General features: G+C 40.8%; 1 protein-coding gene across 3 annotated transcripts in view; it reads right to left on the reverse strand.

Moving 5' to 3' along the window:
• CHN2 (chimerin 2) overlaps window positions 1–21,804 on the reverse strand; it is a 304,362-nt gene that overhangs the window by 9,267 nt on the left and 273,291 nt on the right. For all 3 annotated transcript variants that reach the window (XM_077120879.1, XM_077120885.1, XM_077120897.1), the window contains 3 exons: window positions 16,815–16,892; window positions 4,961–5,045; window positions 1,536–1,709 (listed from right to left, as the gene is read on the reverse strand). In XM_077120879.1, the coding sequence (XP_076976994.1) occupies window positions 1,536–1,709; window positions 4,961–5,045; window positions 16,815–16,892 (337 nt within the window). The remainder of the gene's footprint in view (window positions 1–1,535; window positions 1,710–4,960; window positions 5,046–16,814; window positions 16,893–21,804) is intronic.

Here is a 21,804-nt window from a genome sequence, read left to right on the forward strand (position 1 = left end):
GAGTACAATGTTGACAGTGGTGGCAATAAAGCTGGAAACGTAAGCATCATGTTCACTTTCTTCCAGCCCATTCTCTGCTTCTCCTCATGTCTTCAGGCCCCTAATGTCTCTAGCTCCAATCCCTTTGCTGTGACTCCCTGACATACATTCCTGATATGTGCTATTCTAACTCTTATGCTAGGCTTCCTTAACCCTGAACCCCCCAAGGAATTTGTCCCTAAATGTCAGACACAGCTGTGATCTTACCTGAATCAGTCCTTTCTGATAAGGATCAATATGGGCTGATCTCAGCCTTCCCAGAGAAGCCTAAGTCTTGTTCTTGGGCCTGATTTCAGGCTCTAAAGATGCTGCTGATGTGACCCTAAATTGAAGCACCCTCTAAACAACAGCACCCAGGGACACTTGTCCAGGTACCTTCTCATCTTACTCAGGTCTTTACTATCACTCAGATCCCAAAGCACCACTTAAGCTTTGACAGCCCAGCAGTCAAAAGATATAAGGTATTTCTTAGACTCTGAGATTAAATGAGCAAGTCCTAAGGTAACAGAATAGCTATAGCTTTCATCATCCATGGGAAAGGGAATAATTTCCTATCTATCAAAGGCTTAACAAGATATAATGTCCTCTTGTTTTCTATTGGAAAGATTAGAACAGTTGGCCAATGAACAAATAAATATAAAATAAGCTAATCTGTACCCATTAATGGATTCTAGGCATAGCAGAGTACATATGTGGCAAAAATGGGTTAACCCTTATACAGGCTTTTTCCATGGCCCCATTATCCCAGCTGTTTGCAGCAATCCAAGTTCTCCCCAACTAGACCCAGTCCACCACATCGCTGCACATTTTATACTGAACAGTGACCAAAAATGTTTAAATAGAGGAAAGATGGCTCAAGCATAATATAAAAAACTCCTTCTTTGAAATGTTTCTATCTTCTTTGCATCTTTGATTTTTCATAGCATAGGTCCTTTTAATCTTTTAACTACTCTGTGATATAAATGGAACCAATAATAGGAGTGAATTTTTACATGGCAAGAGATACATGTGTTGATCACCAATTTCTTTACTTATTTAATAGGAGCACTTTTTAAGACTCCATTCAAGCCTTACCTCTGCTATTAACCCTCAAATAAGATTACTATATCTTCCTCTGTGACTCCGTGGTGCTTTGAATATGCACACCTACAACCCTGACTTATTTCCCTTTTGACTCTTTACACTGCAGTATGAATTTCTTGAAGGTGAGTACTGTGACTTTTAAATCCTCAATGCCTAGCACGTCATAAATGCTAACTAAACATCTGTTGAATACATATATGCATAGCTTATGTAGGAAATGTAAAATGTTATAATTTAGTTGGACTTAGCTTATATGTAATCCATGTGTGTGCGTGTGTGTGTGCGTGTGTGTATGGGCCACTTTCTCAGCAACACTAGTGGAGAGTCAATTTAACAACTATAAGAAAGTATCCTTGACAACTGTAAGAATAAACAATAAAACAAATCCCTGTAGTGAGGAGCGTTTTCCAAACCTCTTGCTTCAATTTCCCGAATGCATATGTCTACCACCATGGGCCTCTGAGTGTTGTGAGCCTTCACGAGGGTTGTCAGGTCACAACAGTACACTTTCTTGATCCTCTTGAGATCAGGTTGGCAGTCATTGGGAACGTGCTTGGAACACTGTTTGTGTACATTCAACCCACAGTCTGCAAACAAAGAAGCCACATTAGCTTTGCCCAACACAAAAGTTCTATTACCAAAAATATAAATACCCCCCCCCCCAAGATTTTGATCTATTTCTCTGGAATATCCCATTCAGAGGCAGCACTTCCTACAAGATGAGTATGAAAAATCATCTTTACTCACTACACTCTTCTAGAATTCCATCTTTCTCATTAACCACCTCTGTTGTTGGACCGTGAGAATGGATCGGCTCACTGAGATTGCTTAGGTAATTAGCCAGGTTGTTATAATTTTTCCCTTTATGAACTGGAATCCATAAGTAGGCTTTTGGGTTTAGATCCCTACAGCAAGCCATGGCTGTAACGGGCGCCCTGGGACCTTCACTAGGGTGTTTTCCTTAAGCCCTTGAAGCTCCTTTTATGTGCCCATGGCCAGCCTCTCTTTAGGAATCTCCAGTCTTTGGTTCTGAGGGGCCCGTGATTATTGGCATCCTCTTGCCATTTCCTGGAGAGTTACCCCATAGTTTCCAATCCCTTCCTCCTCGTTGGGCAGTTCTAGGCAGGACAAATTCCTTTCCACTCATCTTATTTTGACACCTGTGAGATGGAGATAATACCTAACTGGACACCAGCGAGACTACCCGAGAGTTTACAATTTATAACAATGCTGTGTAATGTGATAATTAGAGTAATTATTTATAAAGCACATATCAAGATCCAAAGTTGAAAAGGTGCTTTTAAGTTCAATGAACACCTTAAAAGCCTTGTTAGCAGTTGGTATCCACTGACAGAATTTCTCTGACAATAACAAAGCACAGTCTATGTTCTGGGAAATGAAAATTTAATGCGGAAGTTGTTCACAGTAAATGTGCTGCCTACTCAAAGTTCAATCTAATATTGTATATCTCGGTATGAAAAATAATATTGTATGTATACACTACACACATACATATGAGACTGAATATTGTAGTAAGCTGCTTTACCAAAAAGCACTTAACCACGCCAACAGTTTTAGAGGTTCTAAACTTCTATAAAATCATCACTGGTGATTTCTAAATGACTTTAGTGCAATGTTTATTGGCTAAATGCTCTGTTTACTCTTCTTTCAAAGAAAATGCCAGTTCTAATTCATCTTTCTTTTACTGACTTGAGAAATTTAATAAGTTCAAGGAAACATCTATAGTATGGCTACAGATATATTTAGAGAATGATAATTTTGGTGAACTGGATAAATAAAATAGGCTCCTCTTTTACAAAAGGGGGACAGTAATAGCACCTACCTCCTGAGGTTTTTTACGAGGATCAGATAAGTTAATCTATGTAAATAGTATGTGAAATACTGTATAATGCTACATATACACTGAGGCAAATAAAAACACAAATACAGTGATAGATAAGGATACTTGGGCAACTATTCTTAAGTATTTATTATTAGTAATTCTGATTATGTTCACAAACTTTACCTTAAGATCTGAAGCAATAGTGTGTAAACATTAATACTTTATTGAAATGAAGATGTTTTATAATAAATATAAAAATATTCACTTTTTGCAAACTAATAGAACTCCATATGCTACAAATAAAGTTAGTTCATTTTAAAAACACATATAAGATATGGAAAGACAAGAGGCAAGGTGGTTCCTCCTAACCTTTAATAATCAGCTTGTAGCTTTCCTGTCACTTATAGGAAACACGAAAATAAGCAGTGGCCACTGGAGAATATTTATAATATAGCCTTAGAACATGTTTTATTTTAAAAAGCAAAAACTAACACAAAATAAACATTAAAAACCTCCTTCATCCCAGAGAAAATTCCTGCTCCCAGCTGATGAAAAGCTTACGGTTTTGTTCTAATTGTGAATTTGGATAAATCTCCTGCTGAAATCAAGTAATACCAACAATTAAGGATATTTTTGGTTGGTATGATATGGATGGCCAAATTAATGACCACTGGGTAATTCAGCTATGCTACCACTTTGCTCAGTGTTTGAGCTCTGGAATACAGTGTGACTGCCAGTGAATCAGTCTTTTAAGCTAATGGGGTACCTGGAACATTTCTGGAGAGGCTGCCTCCAAGCCTATGTTTATTCTTGTTTCATGGACTTGGGGTGGGAGCAGGTAAACAGCAAAACCCACAGAGTTACCCAATACCCTCGAGAATGACTTGACCATCCCCAGAACCCTGGGGATGGCTGTATCTGTACAACAGAAGTTTCAGAAGCTCCTTCCAGCCAAAGAGGAAACTGTAAGGCATCAAGGCCCTGGGAACCGACCTAGGCAGCATTGGATCACCTTAACGTAGTGCAATTAGCTTATTTTATCTCACAAGCTTCGTAAGACTTATTTTTAAAAAATCATACCCACTAGCAAGTTGGAAATCAGTCATGGATTTGGTAGAAACCTGATGAATTATCACAGAAGGCTGTTCTTGCTGTAGGCCCCAACTATTTGCCAGTAAAAACATGGCAAGATGAATTACGAAGCCGTTATACATTAAATTGGCAACTGTTTACTGTTTTATTAGATGTATCTCAAACAGATGTGTTGTCTGCTGTTGGTAATGGGTTTGTGTGTCTAGCTCTAGATGGAAAAATACCGAGGATTTCAAAACAGTTTGAAATATGTGATAACAAATCACGGTGTGTGGGTTCATTGCTAATCTGATAGTAGAAAAAACCAGTATGGACTCTAGGGACAGACTTCCTTTGAATCAATGTTCCACCATTTACTGTGCTGCCAAAGGCAATTAACAATGATCTCTAAGTTTCAGTTTCCTATGTATAATGGTAAGTATAATTGTACCAGGCCTGTTGGTAAGGTTAAATGGCATGATAAATATAAAGTGTTTAACTCAGAGTCTGGTAGATAATAAATGGTCATGGGGATTACTATTTTATGTTCTATCTTTTGTAGTAAGGTGAGCATGGGGAAGAACTGTAGTTTCTCTGCCTATGCAGTTCCATTGGAATTGATTTTTTTCTTTTAAGGAAAAGAAAGTACAGTATGTCTATTTTGGGATACAGGTAGATGCCTATGGAAATGTACTGGCTTGTTCTTTTTTTCTTTCCTTTCTTTGCATAAACATGAGATAATCCTTTTCATTCTTGCAAAACCTAGAACAGCATCCCCATTAAGCACAGAAATGTCTTGAGCCTTCTAGAAAGCTAAACTTTGGAGCTCCGCTGGGCATATTTCCCAGTTCTGGAGAGATGCCTCCACCTCAACATGGTGGCACTATATGCAACTGGGAAAGGTAAAGATGGTTCCACGTCTACCTGAGCACCGGACCCCTTGGGCGATGAGTCCCCACATGAAGTTAGCACAGTATTCACACCAGTGCGGCCCTCGGAACGTGTGGACCTGTCATCCAAAAGAAGAAAAACGTCAGCAAGCTGGGAATCATCAGAGGCAGGTGGCCTCGGGCATGAAGCCCAGAGATGAAGCTAAGAGACAAAGGCCTTAGCGGGGGTAAGCGTCCCTTACTGGGGCTTCCCTTCTCAGAGGCATGTAATAGGATGTAATAGATCCTAGCAAAACACAGATATGTTTTGATCTTTGAAAATCCTCCAGCGATCCACTGTGCCCCCCACCAGCGACAGAAAGGGATGCGGAGAAACAGTAAGATTATAGGGCAATGCTGAAGAATGAGCCTCTCACCATCTGAAATAAGGCACTGAGTGGAAAAACCTAAGTAGCCGGAGCCAGTCACTATAACCCAACATTTAGCTCAGCGAGTTCTAGAAGGCAGAGCTCAATTATTGTTGTCTTTTGACTGAGGTTGCCCCGTCTATGGAGTATCCAGACAGGTACAAATAAGATATGATCATGGGCTACTTAAAAGGTCCCAAGGCTTTAAGCTACTTCCAAAAGAGGCATTAAGAAAAACACTGGAGTTCGCTGAAAATGCAGGCACAAGTAGGGCCTTGTGGACTGGCTTTCCCCAGAGGCAAGGTCTCTGTCAGCAAGCCCTGGGGTGGCCTGCAGGTTTGTAGGCTGGAAGTCCCTGGGACTGGCCCAACCACCAGTCTTACTAGTCGGGCTCTAGCCAGTTGTTAAATAATTTTGAAAATTACCAAGTAAGGATTGTCTTATCTCTAACTATTCAGGTCATCTGGTGACAGGACCATGTATTAAGTCATAATTAAAAACAAACTAAAAACAATCCCAAAAAAACAAAACAAAATTACATATTCTCTGGCACAAAAGAACTCCAAGAAACAGAGCTAGAGGATTCCTTGCAAGCAAATGTGGTCATGATAGGAGAAAAATTATCATAAACAGTCTAATTTGAGGCATAAAAAATCTACATGGGAAGGGTTTAAATTTTTTGCAAAATTAAAATAAGATGTTATGTAAGGTCTTTCAAAATTTTAAACTTCCATCAATAAATTAAAGAAGTATAGGCAATAATTTTTTTTTAACAGACTGAGAGGACTGATACACTACTTTGATAAAAAACAAACAAACAAACAGGTCAACATATATGTCACACTTTGGGAAGAAGCAATTCAGTGTTCTACCTGAGTAAAAACAGTTTCATAGTTTCACTTTGAGTTCTTTCTTTATTCAGACATGCTAGAAATTGGGTATACATCAAGGGGCAGATAAAACAGACATGGATCCTACCAAATGGAACTCAAGTTTCACCAAAAAATGGAAAGAAAGTAAGCAAGTTAATAAATCAAAAAGAGCAATTAATGACCATGGCTTCTGTACAATAAAATGAATTAAGTTATAACAGTCTTTGGCATTTTAGCTTATCACATGCAAACCACCTGTTATATTATTTCTACTATGAAAAGCAATGGAAGTAACTCAAGTTTTCTTACTTAAATGGAGAAATGTGCTCAGGGGAATGATCCTAACACACAACAAAGCACTCCTTGTAGGAGTACAGGGAACACGGTCTCGGAGAGCACTTGGCATTCTTATATGGCCAAAATGCCAGGATTCATTTACAGGCCCACTCATATTGACTTGGTATGAATAGTACACTTCAGTATAGTGTACAATTAAAAGTCGAACATTTTGTAAAGTCAGCAACGTAGGTTTCTTAACATTTTACTGGAGATACTCTACAAGGGTCGTTGGTTAACTATGGCAGCAAAGTGAACTGTTAACATATTACTAAAACTGTAAGATCAATTAAATATAATAAAAAATAATATGTAAAATAATACAACTCAAAAAAAGTTGTGAAAAGGGTTACAGAGGAAAAAGATGAGGCTGCTACTGGAGAAAATAGGAGAGGCTTTGATGTTACACAGGATGGTTAGAAGGCCTTTCTTGGAAGGTGACCTCAAGTTGCCTGAAGGAAGAGTTGCCCTCTTTGGGGAGGGTGAGAACTTTTCAGGTAGAGGGAATGCATGGAGGCTTTTCAGGAGCAAAAGTGCTTGGTGTGACTGAGGAACTGGAGGGCCAAAAGAAAAAAAAGAAGCAATGAAAAAGTACACTAAATAAAGAAAATATGAAAAAAATCATTATAGCTTTAATAACAATAAATGTAAATGGCTATAACTCTTCAGATAAAAGACAGAGATTGTCAGATAAGATGTTAAAAATCTTTGCAAAGGAACACTCTAAAACATAATGTGATAGACATGTTGGAACTAAAAGAAAAGAAAAAGACGTACCCAACAAATGTTAGCCAATAAGACACATGCCATAACTATACTGATACTAAAATATATAAAATCAGCAAAAAGATAAGGTTGCCTGTTATCAAAGGATCTTGTAAGCACTATATTGCAAGTTTTAGTCAAAATAAAATGAGAAAATAGATACAAGATATAAAGATTGGAAGAAGAAACAAAAATGTCTTTATTCAGATATGATATAATTGTCTACTTCAAAAATACAACAGACTATATGGACAAACTCTTGGAACTAATAGAGGCCATCAAGTTTGTTTAATATAAGAGCAATCTGAAGAAATATATACAGTTTCCATACATAAGCAGTTAACTAATTTATTAAAATAACAAAAATTGAAGACTGCCTTCAAAATAGCAACAAAAATCTAAAGTAATTAAATAAAATATGTTTTCAGGGGAAATGAGAAAACTTTCCTGAAGGAAATACATAAGAGGAGAGATATATCATATTCATGGATGGGAATGTTCAAGATTGTAAAAATATCAATTATCTGACAGAAAAATCTATAAATCCAATGATAGTTCAATCAAAATTTCCACTGGGCTTTTCATAAAACTGGACAAGATGGTCTTAAAATTCATATGGAATAACAGAAGACCAAAGCACAGCTGGGAAAATTTTAAATATTGTAGGAAAACATGCTACCAAATATTAAGATTTATACAGTTACACAAAGTAGAATGCTATAGTAGTACGGAGTGGATTGATAAAAAAATCAAGTCATCCATTCATGGGAAGGATGATAAAGAGATTAATTATTTCCTATTTCATCCACCCATCCATCTCTTTGTTCATTATTTGATAATTATATGCTGATTGCCTATTTTGAACCTGGCACTACACTAGTCCTTGGATACATAGAGTTGATAAATATTGGAGGTGCACAGAACTCCCTGTACTCAAGAATCTCATTTTCTACAAGAATAAACAGACAACATAAGCAACCAATTATATGTCAGGTTTGTATCAGGTGATGCCCCAGAGCATGGGGGAGCTCCTATGGTAGTAGAATGAAGGGACTAATACATTCCTCCAGAGAAAGTTGAGGAAAATGATATTTGAACTGGGCTTTGAAGCATGGATAGGAGTTTACCAGATTGGGAAAGACTGAATTAGTGGGAAAGTGATGGTGTTGTTGACTAGGAGGACATTCCAAGAAGAGAGAACAGCATGAGTAAAGGCCCACTGAGGTGGGCCTGGTTTTGGAAAGGCATTCTTTATTTGTAGGTCATACAAAAGCATACAATTATGCTTTGAAACATCCAGTGGATAAAATAATCTCATGGGAAATCTCTCCATACTACAGTGTAAAAATGAAAATGCAATGCTCAGAAATTAGGAGAGTAGCAACCATGTTTACTCTACCCATGCTGGCAAAATAGAAAATGGCCTGGGGACTGCTTCAGGAAATACAGGAAATGCAAATCACAGAAATTTCACTTCTTTGCCAATAGTTAAACAAATAACTAAGCCCATCTGAACTGCATTTAATTTTCATTGGATCCGCCCATATTTACCAACATCTTTCCCCATAAAATATCCCCAATGCCTTTATTCTCATTTTCCCAGCTAAACAAAGGCAGGGAGACCTCTTCAAATAGCAAGTAATTCAGAGTGTCCCATAAACACACATTTCCACAGAAATAAAACAAAATGGGAACAAAAGAGAATGTAAAGTTGGTTAAACATTATTTTAGGCCCATTGCCTAATTTATTTTTTATGATGGGCCACTGTTTATTTTCATATACTATCCAATTTTCTTTTGCATCCACGAAGAAAATCTAAACTGTATGTAAATGTGGAGAGCACTCTCTGTATCCTTTTTATTTGGGGTTTTGAGTTACTATGTCTGCCCTCTCAATAACCATGCCCCCTATCCTGAAAAATCACTGATCCGCTTTTGCCATTCTCTTAAGTTTACTGATTTTCAAGAATATCTTTTCAGAGAAAGAACATTTTGCAAACTTTAGGGCAGTAACTAAAATACCCTAGACAGGAAGAAAATACACCAGACAGGAAGAGTGTCTGTCCAAGACTATTATACTGGGAATGGTCTGCCTGGAATTCAAAAACCACACCAAACAGAATACGATGATATTATAAGAGATAAGATATGTTTTACAAATAGCCCAGGAATGGCCACTTAGTACAAACAAGAGCAAGAAAAGTTGTCAGAGTAAAAACTCAGGCGTTCAGTATCGCCTGACTTGCATCTGTCTAAATGAGCAGGATGTTATTTGTCTCACATCTGCTGGATCTGGAAGGAAATATTCTCTGGTGGTTTTATAACCAATATGTTTTGATGGGTCAGTGTAGACACCACCCAAACGTACAACCGGCTCAGCCCTGATTCGAGACTTTAAGAAACAGAAAGTGCTATTTGTAATATGCTACAGTTGAAAATTTTTGCCTTTTTCTTATTCTAGACTAGAGTTTCTCAATATTTGCTCTCTCCTTTTTTTTTTCTTTTTTTTTTTACATGGGCAGGCACTAGGAAACAAACCTGGATCTCCGGCATGGCAGGCGAGAACTCTGCCTGCTGAGGCAAAAAGGCCCGTCCAATCTCTGCCCTCCTGACCTTTGGGCCAGATAGTTCTTTGTTGTGGGAGTTGTCCCATACACTGTAGAGTATTTAGCAGCATCCCTGGCTTCTACCCACTAGATACCAGTAGCACCCACCACCATGACAATCAAAAACTGTGTCCAGACATTGACAAATGATCCCAGTGGGGCAAAGCCATCCCTGTTGAGAGCCAGGAGTAGAGGAAGAGAGCATGTTCTTGTATTAACAGTGTCTCTTTTGCACTTGGCGGTCCCTGGCACATAACAGACTCCTGATCTGTACTTGCCGAGTCAAGGAATGAATGCCTAGTTTCCCTTGCTTACCCAACTAAAATGTGCAATGATCACTAGTGCTTTTTTCCCTTCTCACAAAAGGCATGTTACTCTGGACTAAAATCCCAGAATTAGGCATTTAGTGTTCTTGGGAATAAAACACCTTTGGTATGGCATTAATAGCTGCTAAGGACACCTTAATAGATGATTCACATCTGAGAAGGAACCTGGCCAGGCCACTTGGCTGGTGTGTCACAGTAAGGTTTGCTGTCAAAACCCATTCTCTCTCTACTGGGTTCTGCTGATTGGTGAAGGATTTACAATGACAAGAAACAGTCATATCAAACTATGCCAAGGATATAAAAGATAAGCATCATCTCCTTCACAATTTTTTTTTTTTTTTTTTTTTTTTTTTGCTTGGGCGGGCTCCAGGAATTGAACCCGGGTCTCTGGCATGGCAGGTGAGAATTCTGCTATTAAGCCACCATTGCATCATCCCACAATTTTGCTTTAAGTCAGACCCTTGTAGGCAGAGAAGTTCCCACCTATGCAAGGCCCCTTGTCCAAACATCATCGCCTCACTTGCCAGAAATCGGTGCTGGGAGTGTAATTCCTTTGGATGAAGACATCATTGGTATTAGGATTAAGGAGCCATTTAAAAACATGACTACTAGATTAATCTGTCATTTTCATGAACAAGCATTTTTAAAATTGAGTGTGCACTATATGTGGAGCAATATCAAATCTTGATGACTCACAGAGACCTAAGAAGGACTTGTGGCAATTTACTACACTGGTTTGTCTGAAAGCAGGTGATATTTCAAATTAACTGTGATGTGTTGCACATCTGCAGGATGGGACACCTTGAGGAATGAAGAGGAGAAGAAGGAGAAGCTAGTTCTAGAAATCAGGGCTGGTGGGTCTCAGTGGGGTGGTAACCCCACAGACAGGAGCAATGGCAGGGGGTGCATGGGGATCACTTCAGGGGTAGAGGGCAAAGGGTTTGCGAGAGATGAACCTTAGTTACTTCCCGATTTTGCTGAGGTCCAGTCCTCGCCCCATAAGGGGAAACCAGCAGTGCGTATACTTTATAAAAGACTGATGTGAAAGAACAGAGACTCCTTACACACAGGCAGATGGCAAAATGACCTGGACTGCAGCATACCCAGTTATTGTTAATATAAACATTTATATTTATTTATATTATTATCTATATTAATAATAACATTAACATCTAGGCTGAGAGTGGCAATGTGACTCCACAGCAGAACCCAGGGGAAAGAGAATGGACTTTGTCGTGAAACTTCAAGGGGAATCCTTTAAGACTCCGAGGGAAGGAATGTAGCTGAAGTTGCATACCTTCCCCGGAGGATTCCTTTCTTTCACTTGTCATCTGGTGTAGCCCATCCCCCAAGCAGCCCTGGCGCTCCACCTACTGGCCTAAGGGGTGAGCTCCGCGGCCACAGTTAACTGAAGCAGGAAAGAGACAATTCTGATGGTCTCTCTGGGAAATTTTGAACTGGGACTGTGTGGCTGCCTCTGTGACCTGTAAATGGGGAGCTACTGGCAGTATTCTATCCACCACACGGGCTAAGATGCTGTTGTTCAGGGAGAGAAAATGAAGTTGATACCTAGAGAGCAGGGCCAGTGGCTACAACTGCAGCAGCAGGAGAGGGAGAGAGGGGAGAGGAGGGATGGAGGAAAGAGGGAAGGAGTGAGGGAGGTAGAGAGGCTCAGAGGGAAGGAAGGAGATAAAAAGAGAGGAAAGGAGCAGCGTCTGAGAACCCGGATCCCCCAGGTGAACTTCCAGTGCCTGTTTTCTCCTGAGATCTGTGCAGTTCTGGGGGCACGATGAGACACTCCGGTATAGTAATCAATATAGTTTAAGACAGTTTCCAGGAGTTCTAATACTTGAAGGTAAGGAGTTTCTAATAATTATCATGGTGGAACCAGAGTTGAGTAGCAGGCAGATAAAAATGATCACTCTCCATAGCACTCTGGGAGCAAAGACTATATTTTCTTTAGAAACCCAATAATTTCAAGCATAATTATCCAGTCTCACACTGAGCCACTTTTTTTTCATATTCAAGGAGTGATTTATTTTTCCCCTTCCTTTGATGTGTACCTCATAGACTTGTTTCTGGTAGAAAGAGCCTTTTCTAATTATTTACCAAAACAATACAAAGAACTCAACCATTTCTGGAGTGGAGTCTGCTGTGCTGAAGTATTGTGCAGCTCCTCCCCCACCCGAGTCCCTGCTCCCCAGGGGCCAAGATGTGGGACCAGGATGATACAGACAGGGTGATGGGCAAATGCAAGCCCAACTGGAAGCCAAGTCCGACAAGAACTAGGGGAATGGTGGGGTTCAACCACTATTATGAGGTGAAGGAGGCTGATGAAGAGAGAGGGGCTTGCATGTGGGAAGCAGAAATGGCTAGTCCCAAAGCAAATCGCTAAGAAGACTGCTAATGGCAATGTCAGGGATAGAAACCCTAAATGAGCCACAAAACCCAAATGGTGAGATGCAGGTGCTGTCACAACCTGGACTGGCATTTTAGGGGCAGCGCTGTGACATAGACTCAGCCTCCTCAGCATCCTGCCTGCACCCCAGGAACGCTAGGGGATGGCGAGGCATGTTTGGGAGGAGCACACTGGCGAGGCATGTTTGGGAGGAGCACACTGCGAGCACTGGGAGGGAACAGGATGCTTAGACACAGCCTTGCTCCATGGGTAAGACAGGGAGCACTGAAGGCGTGAGCAGGCAGCCACTGAGCTTATGTCCAGATTGGGACATCTTGAGAATCACCACTCAGGATGCCGGCACAGAGGAGATTGGGGCATGTGGGTCCCCCCCCCACCCCGCGCATATAAACCGGGGGTTGCCCTGCATTGCCAGCACTCCTGGCCGAATGGAGAGTGAAGGTAACATACCTCATAGGGCCTTGGTCTCTCTGGCATGGTCTGATGACCCTGCACCTAAACCATGGATGAGGGCAGGTGGGTGCCAAGTGAGCGCAAGGCTCAGAAACTGCAATGTTAGGTGGACAGGGTTGCGTGAGGTCTGCTATGCATGATTTTAGCCAATATTCACTGACAATCTGCTGTGGGCCGGGCTGGGTTTTCTGCAGTAAGTAAAACAGATAGGAAGCCCTGCCCCAGGGAGTTCCAGCTATTCACAAGAAGTAACAGGTAGCATGTCAGCTTGTGCTCCAGACTGGAGGAAAGCAAATATGGAAGGGGTGTGGAATAGGGAGAAGAGGGTAGAGTGAAGTGGGGGCCTGATGAGGTGAGGGATGGCGAGTGTTGGGTGAGGTGGTGGGTGGCCCCTTGAGCCTCAGAGCTTTATGGCCCTCTGTTCTCCATCCAAATTCCAGACAGTGAGGGCAGGGTGTCTTTGAAGTGTCTGGGTGGACAGAGAGAATTAGGTAGAGGGAAAGTAATGCAGATACCCAAAGGGGGAGGCTAAGCAAAGGAGGGGCCCTGCTCAGAAGCCCACAGCATTGCTCAATCTCACCCCAGTTGATTATCTAAATGGGAAGTGCACCCCTCCTCTCTCCTAGAAGTCTCCTCTCTGCACCCCATTCACCCCAGCCTCCTCTCTGAGCCCAAGCTTTCACTCATGCCATCTGCACTGCCCAGCATGCCCTCTCCTCTGCAGAACCAAAGCTGACCATGCATTATCCAGGTTTGGCTGTCTTTCCACAATTAGAAAGGCCCCGTGCTTGGATTAATCCTCAAATCCTCTGTTGGTGCCGAATTGAAGTTCTTAATAATTTTTAAATACGAGTTCTCACATTTTTATTGTGTGCTGGGCCCCACAAATTTTTTGTCTGGTCTTGCATAACCATATGTATTAATGTTAACTAATACCTATATTATAAACTCAATTATAAAGTGTTCTGTAAATACTCTAAATTTGAATCAGCCAGAGTAAACAGATACTCCTTTCTTATTAAAAATGGAAGCTCAGCAGCCATTTTAAAGTTTTTTTTGATGCTCTTGCCACACCTCTTTTAATGAAGAAATAGTAAAGATAAGAGACCCAAAAGTGACTATATCTCATCATTTTCTGTCAAAGCAAGGAAGTTATTCTTGATCAGTGAAAACTTCTTTTTAAAGAAGTTGATTCAGTAGCCACGGAAGCTAGCAGGAACCTGGACCCTGGGACAGGCGGAGATGCATCCCTGAGCACGAGGCCCGAGAGCCTTCACATTGAAGGCTTATGAAAATTAAGTGCAGAGAGGGTCTCCCAAGGCATATTTGCTGACAAACATTCAAACGTGTTTATTTCTTCCTTTAACTGAACACTTACTCTAAACCATGCACACTATTCAAAGATAACCCAAATCACAAAGCAAGAATGTTTCCGGATAAAGCCTATTGGAAGTCAAAAATAACTAAAACTCGAATGTAAAATTACAATCTAAAACACAAATTCTAAGCAGCTGACAGAGGCCTTTGATAAGAGTTTTCTTCCTTCAGTTAGTCTGATGGCTTGTTTCTACAAACCCGCTGCTCTATTTATAGCACGGACCTCTTTTAGAATGCTTTTCCAAGACTATGTTAAGTTCCCAGCTAAAGTTAGTTGGTGGTGAGCAGAGGGCTGGCTGGGAGCAGAAGGGGCTATGAATGACAGGGTCCCCTCCCCCGCCACAACCCTCCAGCCACTTATTCTTAAGGACAGTGGCACGAGCAGTACCATTGACAGCCACAATCAGCTGCTGCAGCTACTCAAGTGGCTTCACCCTGATGCTCAACGATGTCTATTTAAATGCAGAAGAGAGACACTCCTGTCTGGCTGACATATTCCTCTCTCACAAATTGTACTAGTCTCTGACTTTCCTTCTATAAATGATCACACTGAATAGATATTGAGCTTTTAAGCAAACATTTCAAAAGCTGCTTATGTTTTTCTGTGATAAATAGCCATGTATCATGTTAGCCACAGTAATATTTAAGAAATAAGAGTCAACTATCTCTTTTCATTTTAAAATGTCTTAAGATTAATTGTCTATTCCAAGATCTAAAATTAAAAAGACTGAAATTAGTTTTAAAAGTATCAATCCAGCAAATCTGCGTGTGTGTTTTTACAGAAGTTTGTGATATGCACATAGAGAAGCCATTCCATGCAAACCCATATCATGGCAGGGCACAATCGCAATTGTTTCTTCAGGGCAAAAGTATTGGAATTTTCAAGAGGAAGGAAAAGAATTTGCAAATCCGAGGAGATTCATCTTCTCATCTATGTAAATACATCCACAGGATGCAAAAAATCTGGGATTTCTGCCAAAAGTCAGGAAAACACTGTCTTAAGGCAAAAAATAAATGAATAAAAACTAAACAAGAAAGAGAAAAAACATAAAGGCTTTTCATGTTCTAAATTAGAACTGTCACTATTCATGATGGGAGAAAAATCAAGAGCTCTGTCTTCAATGAGGACCTATATAATGCAGTATTTCACCCTAATCCTAAATAAGTAGAGCTGAAAAATTCCATTCCTCGGTTCAATTATAGCATGCAAATGCCAGAGCCGTCGACTTTCTAAAAACAGAAGCAGAACAAACAGATCAAACTAACATGAATGTTACTTGATAGAACTACATTAGTGCTTTTACGAAGGACTGGAAAGCAGCAGAATAAAACGTTTCCCTGTCTCCTCCGACTAGGGGTTATCTAGTGCCAATAGTCACTCGGGTTACTGGACCTAAAGGAAACTGAGTTTTAAAAAAGCTAACTCACAGTTTGCTTCCCCCACCGCTTCTCCTGGATCTTTCATCCCTGCTCTCCCCCTCACTTCCAAACTGCCAGCCCATTTGCTGGAGGAAAACCTCTAGCTCTCTCCTCCTCTCAACGGCATCTCAAGCAAGGTCATTCGAAAGCAGAATCCCCTCCCAGCCCTTCTCAGAAAGCACAGTAGGGCAAAGGAATGCAGACATAATTTTCTGACAGCAGATCATTCTTACAAGTGCTACTCTGAAATGAAGATAACGGTCTTTCCACTTTAAAAATACACACAGGAAAACCCACTTAAACTCCCACTAGACTTCCCTATCTTTTTTGTTTGGTCTCCTGAAGCAGGATCAAGGCTGTGACTGGCGGGAGCTTGGCAAACGGAAAGGGTGCTCCCTGCACCCAGAGCACAAACAAAAGCTACTGGATGGCATCTCTTGTCATCATTGGGTTTCACAGCTGTCTACCCGTAAATGAAACCAGTTAGCATCACTGCAAACAAAAGACAAAGCACTAAATTACTTTCACTTGCTCAGAGATAGCAATTATTTTTTACAGCCACCCTGAATGGAAAAGTACAGAAGATCTTGCAATGTGACAAATTGGACATGCTCTGTATTTCTTTCATTGGACCTGGGCAGACTAAGAGGAAATGAGCCCAATTCTCTAGAACTGAGTCAACATACAGAGAGGTATTTCTAGGCATATACATCAAGCAATCTGCTTTCTGAGGTCTCCAGTCTGAAGCGATACAAAGCAATGATTTTAAGCATGCAGCTAAATGTGGAAAGCAATTTGCTGTCTCTTTACTTGACGATCACAGGATCTTACACAGACCAGATGGAAACCATAAACTATACCTCCCCACCTGTCCTACGACAGAAGAAAGAACGCGGAGATCTGCTTACCTTAAAGTTGTGTGTCTTCTCATAGTTGAAGTGGTTGTCGTTGTGGGTGAGGGCGGCCCTGCGGACCAGGGAGGAGATCTGTGGACAGGCAAAGAGTTTGAGAGGGGGCCAAAGCCAGCCGCCTTTCACTCCCACCTTCACCCCCAGGGCTACGGCCAGCAGCTCTTGGCGTTTCCTGCCTTGCTTAGACTTCCGAACCACAGCACACTTTTTCTCATTTTCCAGCCACAGTTCTTCGGAGAACATAGTGCCCGGATTCCAGATCTTTCTGATTTCCTCTGCGGAGCCTGGGAAGCTCAGCGCTGTGGGGTTTTTCGAACCACTGCTAATGTAAGGCAGCAGATTTGAGGCAGCTGTGCCCTGTCTGCAGTGGCCTTGGGCATGTGACCTGGAAGGGCCTTTTGAGTGATGGAAGGGGCTCTGCATCTGAATAAGGAAGGGCCTGTTCGGTGCTAGTTCCTATAGCCGTCGTGTGCCTGGAACAATAGCACACATTCATATGCTCAGCAACCCCCAGAAGCCCTGTCCAGTCAGCCACTGAGGGTACTGGAGGAGCCAGGGATATAGAGGCAGACAGCTTTTTCTTCTTGCCACAACACTGCAAAGGAGAGATCTCTCCTACTTGTTAGCAGATTGCACACACACACACACACACTCACTCTCACCCCCACATCCCAACTAGCTCTGATGTTCAAAGCCTGATGCTGCATCCAATTATTCTGGGGCTCTGAACCCCATCCTGGGCTGGACTCTAGCAGATTAAACCCTGTAAACCCTGATGATTGCTTAATCTTACAGGGATAAAGCCTGCCTCTCCTTTTTTAAAATCTGCCCTTGCACTTAAAAGATTGATTTTCATTCTCTTACATGCCTTAAGTTAGAAAGTCTGAGCACTGAACGGGGCACTGAAGAAGCGTAAAGCATTTCAGCTCTCTGAATTCTATAGTCACAGTCTCAGTATAAGAGGCAGGATATCAAGCTCCCAGATATGCTGTCTCTTGTCTTCCCTCCCTACTGTAAACATCCTCCATCCTCAAACAAAACAAAACAAACAAACAAAAAACTCCACCACAAACAAGACAATATTCCTTAACTAAAAGCAAAATATATATCATAGTTACTTTTCTTTTAAATAAAACATCTTCAATGTCCATTCTGTTAATACCCAAGTCTATAAAAATGTTCTCCTTTCTCTCAAAAGCATCGTCTATTTGATGGTTATCCTGTGGGACCAACAGTCTTTTTGGCCCCAGCTCTTCCCGGTAATAGAAACAGGGACATCACGTGTCTTAGGAGTACTTGTGAGTTTTCAGAGAAGCTTAATGCAGTCCAGTCAATTCTGGTTTTGGAACTAGAATACAAGAATGCAGATGGTTGGGCCATTTCGTAGATGGAGACGCCGTGCATTTCACACTGTCTCCTATTTAGACGTGCCTCCCGTTTCACCTTCTACAAGTGAATTTGTGGTGAATAACAAAACGATAGATCCTTTCCTTGTGTCATTTTTTATTCCTGGCAATCACGGCATTCCAAGTTGGTTCAGTAGTCAGTCTTCCATTTCATCCTCTTGGTTGCCTTCCGTAACAATAACTGCCAGTTTTTATATCGAACTATTGAGCAGGATGTCTTTTGTTGAGCGGGGTGTTACTGAGAATATGTTAGATGTACCTACTCATCTAACCTTTTGAGAAGTGAACTTTTTTTTTTTTTTGGATGAAGAGTGTGAGGTACTGAGAAGTGAAGTAATATGCCCAACTGGTCTAAGGGGGAGAGCCAGGACAGAGCCCAAAGCAGCTGTGTCCAGAGCCCATGCTCCTAAACGCTATGTGCTGCTGCCTCTCTGAATAAGCTGGCATGACGCTGCACCCTGCTACCATGTCCCGCCAGGTGCTTCACCTAAAATATTAGCCAAGTCTGCCGCCTCCTAACCCATGAAAACTCACACCCTCATTATTTCTCAAATTTACCTTACACATGCCCAGTCACCACTCTCACTTCTGCTCAGAAAGCGTCAATGGTTTCCCACAGCTGAAACACATCCTGGCATGACAGATTATTCGTAGGCTAGTCCCACTTTATCTAGCTCATCTTATTTCCCTACACTGCCCTCCCTCCCCAAATCCTATAAAAACAACTTCTCTGACATACTCAACTTCTCACCTTGGAAGCTTGCTCTGTTCTTTAGAATATTCCACCATCATCTCAACATGTCTACATTTTCACCAACACTCACATTCAAACTCAATGCCACTCTATCCAAAAAGATTATTCCAAACTCCCAATGGAGGCAAACTCTCTCCTCTGAAATACCATAGCACTTTATCTACATTTTTTTTTTATTATTCCATTTATCATTTTCTCTCTTGTATTAGAGTGAGTTAACATGTCTTATTCCCCTGCCAGCCTGGGATCACTGCTTGCAATATGCTCTGTGTCTAATTTGCCTTTGTTTCCTCCTATAAGAGTGTCTAACAAAATCCCCTGCCATAGTGGCTGCTCAATAAATATCAACTTCCAGGGGTCTACACTTCCCCTAATGGGCTCCACAAGCCTCCTCAACCCTTCTTCCCACAGCCCATCCTTAAGGACAATTGCCACAAGCAGGGAAAGTGACTTGACATAACTTTCAAAAAGCTTTCAAATCTCAGCCTAAAGACAAAATGACAGAGTGGAGGGAAAAGGTCCTCTCCCAAACCTGTACTGCTAACAATCCAGAAAGACATTTTAATTTTTAAAAAATTATTTTAAATTGAGGTAAAATATACATAACATAAAAATCATTTTAACCATTTTAAATGGCCAATTCCTTGACATTAAGCACAGTGACAATTAATTATCTATAACTTTCACCCTATTTCCAGACCATTTTGATCATACCAAACCAAAATCACACTCATTTAGCAATAACTCCCCATTTCCCCCTTTCCCCGCCCCTGTAACTACTATTCTGCTTTCTGTGTCTATGAATTTGCTTATTGTAAGAATTCCATGTAATATAAATCATGCAATATCTATCCTTTTGTGTCTAGCTTATTTCACTCAATATAATGTGCTCAAGATTCATCCATGTTGTAACATTCTCACTACTTTTTTTTTTCGCATGGGGAGGCACTGGGAATCATCAAACCTGGGTCTCCTGCAACTTTGCTAGTGAGCCACTGTAGCCTGCCTACTTCCCTTCTTTTTATGGCTGAATAATATTCCATTGTAAGGATATATCACTTTTTGCTTAGCCGTTCATCTACTGATGGACACGGATTTCTTCCACATTTTGGCTGTTGTGAATAATGCTGCTTTGGACAATGGTGTACAAATATCTGTTTGAGTCCCTGCCTTCAGTTCCGTGGGTATACCTAGGAGTAGAATTGCTTAGTCATATGGTAATTCTATGTTTAATTTTCTGAGGAACTTCCAAACTGTTCTCCACAGTGGCTATACCATTTTCAATTACCACCGACAGTGTACGAGGGTTCCTATTTTTCTGCATCCTTACCATCACTTATTATTTTCAGCTTTTTAAATACTAGCCATGCCAGTGGTGTCAAGTGGTATCTCACTGTAGTTTTAATTTGCATTACTCTAATGGTTAATGATGCTGAGCATCTTTTCATATTCTTATTGACCATCTGAATATCTTCTTTGGAGAAGTCTATTCAAATCCTTGACCCATTTTTTTTTAACTGAGTTATCTTTTCTTGTTGAGTTGGAGGAGTTCTTTTATCTTCTGAATTTAAAAACCCTTATATAGTCTGGATATTAAACCCTTATCCAATATATGGTTTCTAAATACTTTCTCCCATTTTGGTACATTAATATGTCCCTTTGATGTGCCAAAGTTTTAAATTTTGAAGAAGAAAGACCATTTAATGGTGAGCCATTTTGTGAGAGAATAAATTCTGTGATTTCAATTAGACTAATTGTATGAACATATAAGTTGTAGAGTCAGATAAAATAACTGTTTAAATAGAAAATGGGCAAAAAAGGGGGACTTTATCCTTTGGTTTAAGGTTGGTTGAAGAGAGGAGATTTAATATTTTCTCTTGCGTATGTGCCTTTACTTATTATAACAAGTAATTTTTATTTCCATTTGTGACAGTGATTTCATTTTCAGACAGCCATTCAATAGAATTTACCCAAACACAAGACACATTCAGACATATGAAGGACCGCACACTGTTCCCTTAAGATGCTTCATCACAGGGAGTGTAAGTGCTGGCACTTGAGAGACCACTATTGTGCATCATGTAAATGACCCCAGATCCCCCTCACCCTCTTATTAAAGGAAAAATGACTATAAAAATCTCTTCTTTCAAAGTTCCCTCTTAAATTGTCCAAACTACACAGAGTTCTTCTCTAAGCGCAAGGACAGCCCCTTGGTTTCTTTTCAGTCCCCCACAGTGTCTAAGACAGTGTCTCTATACACAATAGTCATTTCATAATTTTGCTGCAGGCTTTTTCTAATAAAAATATTGGTGTGACCTATTTTTATCTGTACATTCAGTTGATGAAGCACATTTCTCTCCATGCTCTGTTGAATACAGAATTCCCACCCTTGGCACTCCTGGAGATTTGGGCTGGATAATTCTTTGTTGTGGGGTTTGTCCTGTGCACTGGAGGACGCCCAGTAGCACCCCTGGCCTCTTCCTCCACTGGCTGCTACGCTAGTAGCCACCTCCCCCGCTCTCAGCTGTAACAGCCAAAAATGTCTCCAGACATTTCCATATATCCTCAGAGGGTGAAAACTGCCTGACTGACAATAACTGGGTTCAATTAATGACAACTAATACTTTCAGAATGTTTACCATGTGCTGGGCATTGATTATACTAAGCACTTTGCATATCTCGGCTCATTTAAGACTCACAACAAACTTCCAAGGTTAGTCTTGCCCTACTTATTCCCATTTTACGATTGAGGAAACTGAGGCACTAAGAGTTTAATAATGTGCCTAAGGGCCCATAGTTGATAACTGGTGGTGCTGAGATTGGAACC

The sequence above is a fragment of the Tamandua tetradactyla genome, chromosome 1 (genome assembly GCF_023851605.1).
Source record: "Tamandua tetradactyla isolate mTamTet1 chromosome 1, mTamTet1.pri, whole genome shotgun sequence".
NCBI lineage: Eukaryota > Metazoa > Chordata > Mammalia > Pilosa > Myrmecophagidae > Tamandua > Tamandua tetradactyla.